Here is a 13,026-nt window from a genome sequence, read left to right on the forward strand (position 1 = left end):
GGCAGAAGTGACACTGTGCTACATCTGGGCCTCAAGAGGCCTTGTACACCTCCATTCACTTTCCTGTGGAAGGCTGCCACCACTATGCGATCACGCTATGATTATTGTGTGATCACGGATGGGCTCGTCTGCCTGGAGGGTGGATTACATGGAGTAGAAATAAGCTGTCCCAGCTGAGGTCACCCCGATCGGCCAGTCTCGGCCCACCAAGCTGCTGACTGCAGGTACATGGATGGGCCCAGCTGAGTCAAATCCAGATTGATGACCCACAGCTAGATAAATGGTTACTGTTTTATACCCCTAAGTTTCGGGTGGCATGGTCCATGCAAAAGCTAACTGGCAGAGTGATTTATGCAGAAAAGGACTTTACTAAAACGTTGTATCCCCCCCAAAACCAGGACATTGTGAGACTTAGAGTGGCTATGCCCAGAATCACATCACAGACCCGGCCTGGCCCAGAACCACTGTATCTGCTGCTGTGTACACACCAACACCATGACCCCAGGCCCTGGTAACTGCCACCTGGACCACTGTTCTCAGGAAAGGGCATGGAGTTATTACTGCTGCCACCTGTCCCCAGAACTAGGTCACATACAGGCAATATGTTCTACAAAATACATAACAGACACAAAGGCAAGGGCACTGAGCCAACAAAACAGGAGGCCTGGAGCCAGGGTTGAGTGGCTAGACATTAATGCTTTAGCTGAATGGAGGGGCTTTGGCACAGGAATCCTGGGACAGGAGTTGGGGCACTTGGGCAACATCGCTTTACCAACCGGGACAGAGCATTTCAATGTTTTAACAACTAGTAACCATACCAACACAGACCACTTCCCCTTACAAACTCAGTCCTTAGTCAGGAAACTAGAATTGCATGCTTGGCTTAGATTAATCAATAGCCACCCCCACCTCGGTGAACTGGGGTTATGGTCACTTTTTCTGGGCACACAGCCACTCAGTGAGTTGAACCAAAGGATAAAATCAGGATTCTGCCGGCAAGGAAGAATGTAATGAGGGAAGATGATTGGCATACACAATCAATAACGTCTGTGACACACATCCCTAGCTACTCCCCACTGATAAGGTGGGGGGGGGGACACAGGACAGGGTACCTCAAGGCCCAAGGGGTTATTAGTGTGCCCTAAAACATAGCAAGGGTTATGGAGACCCAGCGTCACCACTGTCCTGGTCAACCTGTTTCAGGGGTTTCCCAGGGTGTGGGACTTTCTCTGCTAAAACCGGGAAAGCCCAGAACAAATGGGACAAGTTGGTCACCCTATAGCAAGGCCAGCCAGTCCATGATCTGCATGATATTACTTCAGAGAAGCTACAAAGGGCCAGGGAGATTGAATGTCTTGCCCAAGATCACACTGCTAATTCATTCATCCCTGTTCTTCAATTAGTCACACATTCAACATCACTTAAGTTTTACAATCCTGTGACATGGCTACTGTTCTACAGGAGAAGAAAATGTAATCATAATATACAGTAATAATAACAACCTTTACCCGGTGTCTATCATCTATCCAGCCCAGTTCTAGGCACATCATGCATTAATCTATTTCATCTTTACAATAGTCATAGGAAAGAGGCACCATTATTGGTCCCGTTTTACAGATGAACAAATTGAGCCACAAAGAAGATTAAGTAACTTGTCAAGGTCACACCATTATTAAATGGCAGGGCCAGGATATCTTGGGCATTCAGGCTCCAGTGCACGTGTCCTCTGTCACACACGGCACTGTCCGGTTCCGTCTCAGGGACCATGGTCTGACTGCCTTCCAGTCCACATCCACCCACGCCAAAGCCAGCACATCCCATCCAGGACTCTCACTCCAGATGAAATATTCCATTAGGCTGACACATGTCTCACTGAAAAGGGACAAACAGAGAGACTAAGAAGGTCACAGCTCTGTTGCACCTGGGTTGAGCCTCTGTTCAAGAGATTAATTTGGAGGATATTGTGTCATGGTGAATGACCTGTGATGGGTGAGAAAGACCTATGACAGGGAGCACTGTGGCACTATACCTCAGCTTTCAAACCTACAAAACTGGGAATCTGAACCAAACTATGGTTAAGGCCTCTTTAGGACTGGGGAATGCAGCTCATCAAGTGATTCCAATTCAACATCAATAAGGGAGTCAGGAATATCAAGGCAGCCATGACACATGAAAGAAAATCAACTTAACCTAAAGCAGCTATAGCATCATTTCTCTCCTTTGGTAATTTGTCTTCCGGGCTGCTCATATACAAAAGCAGGCCTAAAATTTCAAGATAAGCTGAGGAAAAACAAGAAATAAGAAAGGTTATTTCTTGTTTGTCTTTATAGACCTTTCTAATCAAAGCACTTCAAAACCCACCACCCCACAAAAAAAAAAGAAAAGAAAAAGCTTGTGTCTGCATTTTTTTTCCCTTAGAGAGAATGTTGACTTCAAGTCCTCTTCATTTTGACACTTTCACTTCCTTTGCTGCAAGGTGAAGTGGCCACCAGACTCAGGGCGCAAAAGACTATCTCTCTGTAGTGTTCGTGACAGCTGCACCGCCAAGCAGAGCCTGTAATAAGAGTTTCTCTTCAAGATGATTGGACTACTCCATCCAGCGTTGTTGAGGTAAGTGAGCCCTCTAACAAATGCTCTATGTCACATTGCCCATAAAAATATTTAATATGCTTTAGTTCGTGATTTATGAAGAAGTAAATTGCTTTTTGCCACTGCCACTCTGAAGTGTAATGAGAAGCCAGCCATCCCCTCTGCCATTTCAATCTTCACCTGAGAGTGTTCTGGTCACATTGACTCCGCTGTGCTGAGGCCTCAGATTACTCAGCAGAAGACTGAGGCCGACTTCAAAGGAGGAGGTTTCTGTTCCACTAACAAGACACTCTTCTCTCTTTAGGGCAACAACACTGCTTCCTTCTTAGGCCCTCTCACGTCTCCTTGTGTTTTTCTAAGGAGAGTTTTTCTCCACACTATCTTTCACTAACCCTTACAGAAAAACGCACGGAATTTTCTCGATTCAAAGATATCTCTTTCCTCTCTGTGTATTTTAAATTTTAGATGTTTTCTTTTTAATAAGCTCCTCCAGAAATATATCTGTTGGTAGGTGATACTGATCCAGTTAGTTGCTTATTTGAAAGCAGGCTGCATTTTCTCAGCACCATGCTGGGTCCTCAAGGTGATGTAGAAGTGCCTACAAGTTACTTGCTGTCGTCAAAATTGTACTAATTGGGAGACAAGAGTAATATTCATTCACTCATTTGTTCATTCATACATTCAGCACACAATTATTGAGTGCCTACTGTATACTGGGTATTTGAGAAATCATACAAGTGGTTTCCAAACTCTGAGTTCTGGTCCCCCAGGCAGGGATTGGAGAATGGAGATAGGAGAAAAGGGTCACAAATCCACACACACCACAAGAATTGTCGGCAAATTTTCATTCTCTTCTTATTCATGCATTCATCTGATAAGTATTTACTGAATGTTCATAAACGTTCCTGATGGGATAATGTCTCAGACATGCCTGTGCGTTTTCCAAAAGCATTTGGATGTAGTCGTGATCGATTAAATATAAGTCCATTTAAAAGTTTTACTGAATTTGTAATGTCCTTTTGTCATTTAGCATTTTCTTTCTTTTTTCCCCCGTCTTCCGCCTCCCCCTGCCCGACTCTGTTTTAAGCCATTGCTTCTCAGTCTAGTTGTGTAGGACACAGTTCCCTGGCCCATGCTCGTATTATAAGCATTGTGCTCCCCCCGGCTGAGGCAGTTGGTCGCCAGTCGTTGGTCGGCTGCTCACAGCAGCTCACAGCAGCTCTCCCCGGCTGCCGGCCGCTCACACTGGCCACCGGCCGCTCCTGGAAGCACACAGCAGCTGCCGGCAGCTCATGCCAACCTCCGCTGCTCACGGCAGCCCAGCTCCACGGAGAGCTGTTATTCACAATCTTAGCTATAGAGGGTACAGATCACTGGCCCATGTGGGAATCGCACTGACGGCCTTGGTGTTAGAAGCACAGGCGCTCCAACCACCTGCGCCACCGGGCCGATGGAGTAAGTCAGTGGATGCCAGAAATTCACTATTATAGTGGAAGTGCACAAAAATATTTAACACTAAAATAAATGTTCTTATCCTGAAAAAATGTGGGGACTTCTGTAAAAGAAGGCTAATGCAGGGTTCTTAATAATACCAGAAGATGTGGGTGAGGTTTTGTAGAAGAGCAGCAAAAGGTCTACAGGCGAAAAAGCCAGGGAGACGTAAGGAGAAGCACAGAAAGTCCCAGTACTGTAGTTAACCAACCTTAGCTATGTCAGTCTATGGTATGAAAAGGACATTAAACAAAGCACATAAGTTTTTTCTTTTGAAATGATTTAATGACAAATTCAATTAGTTTATATAATTAGTATATATTTTATATGATAAATAATAAATCCGGAACATCCAAATCTTAGCCTTAACAAACAATCCTGATTATTTAGCTCCATATCCCTAGTTTATGTTTTGTAAAAGCAAAATATACTGTAATCCTCTATGTTCATTGTTCTTCATACTTTTCCAAGAGCTTTTCCTATACATCATTTGATTGAACATCGCCAAAGCCGTAAGCTATGGGCAGGACAGGACTCATTCTCCCCATTTCACAAATGAAATTAGGGTGCTTAAAAACAGGCAAGCAATTATACACATACAAAATGGACAAGGGTTAACTAGGTAAAATGGTCAGGAAAATGGATTATGAATAAACATCAAATGATCTGTAATTCAGGAAGGAGGAAGTAAGCTAGAATCCCATTCTCCTACCGGCCATCATTCAAGTTCTAACTAAGACTACAATGCTCACTTCAAATGCCAATCTTTTAAAACTGAAGTGCAGACATGTTAAAAGGGCCCAGGAAGAAAAAGCAACAAAAACATTTTTGAAAGAATGGAAAATAAAATCTAGAAGAGAAAGTCCAAGAAGCAGAATGATACACAACAGGACAACTTAAAGGCAACTGAGTGATGTTTGAGTTGGCTGAATGAGATTCAACCAACCAGTAATATCTTTAACTGGACTTTCATGGACCAATATTTCATGCAGCCTAAAAAATCCTCAGGATGAAACTATATTGGGTCTCATTGTAGGTGATGCATATTTAAGTGAAACGCAGCACTGTCAAAAGAACAGGGTTGGATTTACTTTTGCCTTCAGTGCACATCAGCCATTAGGCAACTATTTCATACTTAATCTCTCCTAACTTTGATTTTTTTCCATCTCTAAACTGAGTATAATATTTCCCTTGCACAGTTGTTTCAAGGATTTGGGACATTGTATACAAAGCACCTGGTAAGGTACCCAGGACATAGCAGAAATTCAAGCAGTGGGAACTGGTGTGTTGGGTGGTGGTGCTGGTTTAAATTAACATGTATTCACGTGGCCTTCGCACTCGATTTTGAGTCAAAAGACCTGGGTTCGGGTCCTAATTCTTCCACTTAGTAACTGGAAGATAATATGTTGTTGCAGGTATTTAGGTTTATTCATCCTAAATCTCTCCACATGTTAAAAAAAGGGGTATAATTTCCCTTCCTGTTTTTATTTTGAGGTTCTCATGAAATGATGTATGTAAAATAGCACTTAAATATAAATGTCATATAAAATTATAATATCGTCGCTACTAAGTCTTTGAAAACTAATTGTCCAGGCTATAAGAGACATGTCACTTCATGTGTATAAAAGCTGTCACGGTAACAGGAATATAGGGTAGAATTCTATTCGTATTTTCAGAAGTCCTAACAACAAAAATAACAACAACAAAAAGGTGCAAATTACAAGAAACGTTCAGTTTGCATAAGGGGAAGTTTCTCAGTTTTAAGGATGAGGACATTTAAAAAGGTTTACAAGGATCACGATGGATTGTCCTCCTCTGGGGTGACACCAGGAGGGATGGACAGCCAGCTGTCCCAGGTCGTTTATCAGACAGAGTCCTAAAGCTTAGGCAGACCAGAGATAGTTCAGCCCTCCGTCCTGGTTTAACAGAAGAGGAAACTGAGACCCAGAGAAGTGAAGTCACTTCATCACAAGGACAGCCACGGTGAGGGGGCCGAGTGGCAAGCTTGCCACCTGCCTCTGCCTGGGCTTCTGCTCAGTGTTTTCCATGACTACACTGTTACTTCTGTTGAAATGCATACCCCACTGGCTTTAAAATCTCTGCATCTGGCAAGTGAGAAGGACTGGAGAGCAAATCCAAGGCTGTCTGCTAAGCTAGAGGATAAAGTCACCCTAGAATGTTTCAGCGCAGTGAGGGCAGTGAGGGGCTGGAAATCAACATCTTGAAGTTCCTCCCATCCTTATGCATTGATGATATCATCCAGGAAATATTTAAACAACATAGATGGAACTAAATGTCTTGCCAGGTGGTAGCCTGTGATATATACAGACAGCCCCTGATTCACAAAGGAAGACTACAGAGGTCCCATACATACAAACAGCTGCTGCCATCCGCCTGGCCCCCACCACCTTGCAGCTGCCATGGGCTGTGTGAAAAAATTTAAAAAAAGAAAGAAAGGGGATAGGAAAAAAAAAAAAAAACTTGGACCACTTGCAGATTCGGCACATTCAGAGGCGGAGGGAGGGAAGAAGCTGTGGAAGCAGGAGCCACGTAAGGGAATGGACTCGGCATAAATTCCAGCCACGGATGACCTGCAGCAGCCCCTGCTTTCTTTGCCCTGAAAAATCTCCTCCCAGGAATGACTGTCCTTTCGCATCCACGCTGCCAGAAATTTTATCAATGTATCATATTGCCTCAAAGCCCCCTTTTTTATTTTTGAAAGAAGGCAGGGGATAAATAATAATTAATGTACCATTAGAAATCTTTTTATAATAGTTAATAAGAGTACCTACCTCATGGGGTTTTTATGAAGCTAAAGTAAGTCAATGAATAAAAAGTCCTTAGAACAGTGCCTGGTATATATAACACTGATAAGTATAATAAAACTATTAGCTCTCTTTAGAACTACGATTATTTCCATTTCACAGATGAGACAACCAAGGCTTAGGAAAGTTACTCTACCTAGGCCACATATATAACTTGGAATTAGAACCAGGATTCAAATCGAGGTCTGTCTCCAAATCCTATCATCTTAACTGCTGTGCTATAAAAAGTCACATGCTTGGTATTGGGTGGGGAGGGTAGAGGTGGAGGGGTATTAGGGGCAATCATTCACACATTAGCAAGAAATAATCCAATCAGATGCTTTTCTTACTGAAAATCAACTGAATTCAGCTGCACTCAAGAAACAAGAATGGTAAGGAAGACCCCTAGGTTATTTGGGGTCAGAGCAGGGAAGGCCTGGGTGTGGGACCACAGCTACATATTGAGGAGGAAGTTTGGAAACAATGATACCTGTGAATGGAAGATGTAGGGGGGAAAAGGCCGTTCAAAGAGATTCAAAGATGAACTCTGACCCATGTGAAATTTCATCTAGGTCTAACCCTACACCCACGACTCCAGATAACTTATTAGTTAGTACTCTTCGTAGACTATGAGATAGGTTAAATAAATTTCTTCTGGGCTGGTTGGCCCCATTACACTTCCACTTCCATTTGTAATGCATTTTGGGGATGGGAAATGTGTGCTGATTTCCAAACAAATGACTTATAATTTAATACAATAAATGTATACTTTGTGTCTCTGTGGACTGGGCACTGTGCTAAGTGCTGGGAATACCAACGTAAATACCGTGTTTCCCCGAAAATAAGACCTAGCCGGACCATCGGCTCTAATGCGTCTTTTGGAGTAAAAATTAATATAAGACCCGGTATTATATTATATTACACCCCGTATTATATTATACCCTGTATTATATTATACTATATTATATTATATCCCGTATTATATTATACTATATTATATTTTATTTTATATTATATTATACCCAGTATTATATTATACCCTGTATATTATATTATATTATATTATACCCGGTCTTATAGCAAAATAAGACCGGGTCTTATATTAATTTTTGCTCCAAAAGATGCATTAGAGCTGATTGTCCGGCTAGGTCTTATTTTCGGGGAAACACGGTAAAAGGCAAGCTCCCTGCCCTTGAGCGGCTCAGAGCCCTGTGGGGGAGAGATGTGTAAGCAACTTAGAGACAATGTGCTGAGTGTAATAAGAGAGGTGTGTACGAGGCGCCCTGGAACACAGAGGAAGGGAACCGGAAATTGCTTTTAAACCAACTTTTGGGATCCAAGCCCTGTGCAAGTTGGGAACTGTATGCACCGCTTTAGAAGAGAAGGATGCACTTACCATTTGGTACTGAATGAACTCATTCTTTAACAGGACTGTTGCCCGCTTTTCATCCTGGCAAGTGGTGGTATCAAAACCTATGTTTTTTTCTAAGAGGTTAAAGAGAGAGGTGATTGCATGGACTCTGAACTCACATTGCTCTGGTTTGAATCTGACTTTCACCCACTAGTGAGATGACCTTTTCTTTACCTCTTTCAGTCTCAGTTTCCTTATCTGTAAAACGGGGGCAATGAAAATACCTTCTTTGTCGAGTTCCTGGGAGGACGAATGAGCTAATGTGTGCAAAGTCCAATACCCGAAATAGAGAAAAAGTCTCACTCAACCTGGCTACAAATAGGAATCCCTGGCTTCAAATAACAAGGTAGAGCTGTGTTTCTGAAATGCAGTTTTAAGTGATACACAGATGAGCATTTTTAAATTTTAATAGTATATATTTATCTTCCTTTATTGTGTCAGGGAACATATATGTATATAGCACATCAAACCCTAGGTTTTAATGATATGAATTAAAAAACTAGAAAGTAAATGAACTTAAAGAAAACTATTTAGTAAATAATAGTCAGATGTTACATTCTCTCTTCCAAAATAAAAGTAACAAGTTCACTGTGATACTTAAGTTGAGACGAGATCAGTAGAGGTCTCGCTTTAAATTTTTCTTTCTTTTTTCTCCCTTTTTTTGTTTTGTTTTGTTTTTTTGTGTGTGTTTTTTTTTTTTGTACTGGGCATGGCTTGAATTAGTTTTATTTTTCTTAACTTTATATACATGAAAATATATATTAAAGTGTTCTCTAATTTAAAAAGGGCGGTATGGGGAAAAAACAATAGAGATTAAGAAATACAGCAAGTGATAGTCTCCCTTCATGTGTTTTCTCACTGTAATGAAATTCAAAACTTTCATCTACAAGACTCCGCGAAAAGCACCATTTTCTAATGCCCAAACTAAAGGGAAAACGCAGCTGAATAGCAGAAAAGAATGCCTTCTGTATGCCCGCGCTTTCTTGGCCCCAATTTCAATCCTGGTGGAAAAATTCCCTGAAGCCGATGACAGCTGAGCTCGTTGCCTGGAATTCAGATGATCAGAAAAGGAAAATTACACCCTGAGGTTAGGTTCTGGGGGCACCAGAGCAGCTTGTGATGCAGAGTGAACATGCCAGAGAGTGAACCTGCCACCTGTCCCCCACCTCCCCGTGAGCTGTGGATTAAGATAAAGGGGATCTGAGTTTGGAGGAGGCAGTGGGGAGGAGACATGAGGAGGGAGCAGAAGGACAGACAGCCCTGTGTCAGCCATACCCCGGGTTTCCCCCAAGTCGCAGTAAGGTCTCTGGGGCACCCAGTCACCTTTACCCCTTCATTGTAAAAATCACCTCCAGGAAAGTCCCTCAGTCTAACTCAACAGCTGGCCTTTGAAGCCCATGGAATGGTGATGCCTACATGGGGATTCCCTGGGGTCAGTATCCCCATCTGGGCTCCTCCTGGGTCTGTGGTGTCACCCACACTGACAGCCTTGCATAAAGCAGACAGATTGCGTTAAAGGCATACAGGACCAGGGACCTCATCTTCCAGCGTCTGGAAAGACATCCATTAAGCAGAGGTTTCGTTCATAGCAGCCTGTGTGTCTTGGGCTCTCTTACTCCCCCCTGTGCAACCTCACCCCTACCCCCACCTACCCAGTTACAGAGTGTTCATTGTCTGTGCCATGGAAGAGGGAAGCCACTAATCACCTTTTGGGACCTGCCCTGGGAGAGGATAGTACAGAGGAAAGACCTGTGATTGAGCCACGGGCAAGGGCTTCCAATAAATCCCTTTATTTCAGCCTCAAGAATAGGATTATCGGATACATTGCAGGACACCCAGTTAAGTTGGAATGTCAGATAAACAAACAAAATTTTTTTTAGTATAAGTATGTCCCATGCGATCTTTAGGACATCTTATACAAAAAATTATTTTTTCTTTGCCTGACATTCCAATTGAACTGGATTTGGGGGTCAATAGTTTTATTTGCTAAATCCAACAAGTCTACTCAAGAATGACTCCATGCGGCTGGCATAATTATTCCTATTTTAAAGGTGGGGAAAATGAGGCTTAGACAGACTAAGTGACTTGCCCGAGCCACAGCGCTTGTAGGTGACAGAGCAGAGATGAAACTGTCACCCACACTCACTGATTTCAAAACCAATCCTGTTTCCACAGCACCACACCGGGATGCAAGCCTTAAAGGAGAGGTACAGGTGGGAGGCTAGTGGAGGAAGCTGCGGCATTCTCTGGAGTTTGGGGGGGATCTATGGATACCTTGCTCAAAATGTAGGTTAATTACTCAATAAATAGTTGGTGGATGTCATTAAATTGAATTCTCACCATGACTGGTAGCTAAAATACCCTGAGGCTCCTTTCCTATAAACACTCAAGAAAAGACTTATTCCTCACTTCCAGCTCAAGTCCCCCTTCAACACTATCCTTCAACGCCTGGAGGGAGCACTTCAGTGGTAGATGAGGTCATGGGACATAGCTCCAAGAGAAGCTTTGAGTCATGTTACATCCATTTGACACATGGAGGAAACCCACAGGACTGAAGGAATGAGTTGGCCCAAGGGATAAACCAGTCCTGTCTGGGCTGGACAACCTTCAAAGCTCAGCATGTGCAGCCTAGTCACCTTGCTTGAACCAAAGTGCCTCAACAGAACTTGAAAATATCTATCTGCCCATCAGTCAGCGTTGTTTGGCGGAGGCAGAGGCTGTGGGGATAGGATGAGGGATGGGCTATCCTGCTACAACTCTTTCTTGCCTGAAGGTGGGATCAATCAGTAGATGCAAAGGTCCCAGCCTGCTTTCCTTCTTCAGTTTGTGAAGCTCTATGAATCCGCACCCAGGAACCTGGATGGAACGCACACAGCTCATAGATGCCCACAAACCTCCAGGCCCCAGGGGAAACTGCTATGGTTCTAGGCATAGGGGAAGAGCTTGAGTCCCAGCCTGGTCCTCCAGACCCTCACGGGATAAGTCATGGGAGGAGAGAGGGTGTCAGGGCCAAGGAAAATGGCATCATGAGAAAATACGGACCTACATCTGCTGCCACCAGGAAAGTTGGCTGCTTTATCATCATTTTATTTTCTGACCATCAAAGCAATAAATGCCCGTTGTGGGAAAGTTTGAAAATGCTGCAAAGGATAAAGGGATAATAAAAACTACCCATAATCCCATCATGCAGAGACATAACCCTTCCTCAACCTGTGGCATGTTTCCTAAGCATCTCTGCCCATATAGTAAACATAATTGCTCTTAGACTTCATATGTGACTTTGTATTCCACTTTTTAAAAAACCAAACAAATCATAAAGACTTCTCTCACATCATTAAAGATTCTCCAAGAACCCTTGTGACTTTGATGAATCTGTAATGAGTGCATTGCAAATGGCCATAATTCATTTAATTACTCTCCTCTTGCTAAACATTTAGCGAGTTTCCAATGTTTTCCCTCATAGAAATAACACAGCAGAGAACATCTCCTTCACACGTATTTCTATCAGGCCCTTGGCACCTGTCCCCTCATATCTAGAATCTAATATAAAATGGAATCTGGTGTGACCCAAAGATATGTGTCTTAATGTGTCCTGCTCCACCACGCTCTACAAACAACAGTATGTCTTCCTGAGGCCCCACCAACTGAACGAGTTGGAGAACCACTAGAGTCGATTACAGAACATGGTCCCTGTCAAATGAAGACAGCGCCTACTCAGCAGGAAGTCCAGCCCTGCTTAGACTCAGACCATGGTTTATGAGAGAGAGAGAGAGAGAGAGAGAGAGAGAGAGAGAGAGAGATAAAACCCCAGAAACAGTTTTCAGAGAAACCACCACTCGATGTCATTCCACTGGGAACATGACGATAAAAGTCCTCAGAACTATGCCGCTTGGTGTTTTTACAGAACCATTGCTTTTGCTGATTTAGTTAATGATAATGTTGGGTTCCAAATTTCCTCTAAAAGGGAGTCTTAAATGTTCTCAACTTGGACGGGGTTGGCTTAAAAATAAACAAATAAGTTATATAAGTCCAAATTTTGAAGGATCAGTTTTTGGAAGCCAAAGCTCTGGTGTCAGATGAAAGGGGCCCGCCTCACATCTTGTGGTTGGGCCTCACGTGCCGCCAGCAGGGTGGAGCAGCAAGGGGGCGTTCCAGCTGTCCCCAAAATCCACCTTCTAATTTGAGCTCCGACACCCACCAGGAACTTGTGCATAACGCACCCCCGGCACCTAGGAGACAATTCGAGGTGCTTTGAAAACAGTGAAGAGAAACAAAAAAAGCAAGTGCAGCCATGGATAGATGATGACAGATTTCTTTTTCTTTACTCTCTTCCACCGTCACGATGTTCTGAAAGGCTTAATGGTATTACCTGAAACCTGTCATCTCCACTTCAGAGCTGGTTGCATTTTGGTGGGAAGTAAAGTGATTAGAACGTATTGCCTTTTGAACGCTTTTAAGGCTCCTCCAGGAAGAAAGAAGTTAGATTCCCCAAAGTTACCAGTATGGGTGGAGTCCCACTTTGACTCTAGCTGTTGGAGCCCCTGCAAGGGGCAGAAGAAGACCAATGCTTTGGTGGGGTATACAATCTTTCACGCGCTCCTCGAGTCATGTGAATATGTGAAATGTCACAAGTGAGTCCATTCATTCAAGTATTTATGAAACATAATTAAGAACTTAGTAAGCCTAAGGGTTAAAAGATAAAGAAGAATAAGCTCTGCCCTCAGATCGCTT

At 43.1% G+C, this 13,026-nt stretch overlaps 1 protein-coding gene across 2 annotated transcripts in view; it reads left to right on the plus strand.

Annotated features, from left to right (window-relative positions):
• The first annotated feature begins 2,483 nt into the window (after positions 1 to 2,483).
• Positions 2,484 to 13,026, plus strand: part of RBPJ (recombination signal binding protein for immunoglobulin kappa J region) — a 201,128-nt gene continuing 190,585 nt past the window's right edge. The window contains exon 1 of one of the 2 annotated variants that reach the window (XM_074322037.1): positions 2,484 to 2,610. Coding sequence is in view for 1 of the 2 variants with exons in the window: in XM_074322024.1 (XP_074178125.1) it covers positions 2,579 to 2,610 (32 nt within the window). In the remaining variant the exon portion in view is untranslated. The remainder of the gene's footprint in view (positions 2,611 to 13,026) is intronic. The other variant, XM_074322024.1, reaches the window with a different exon arrangement.

The sequence above is a fragment of the Rhinolophus sinicus genome, linkage group LG02 (genome assembly GCF_036562045.2).
Source record: "Rhinolophus sinicus isolate RSC01 linkage group LG02, ASM3656204v1, whole genome shotgun sequence".
NCBI lineage: Eukaryota > Metazoa > Chordata > Mammalia > Chiroptera > Rhinolophidae > Rhinolophus > Rhinolophus sinicus.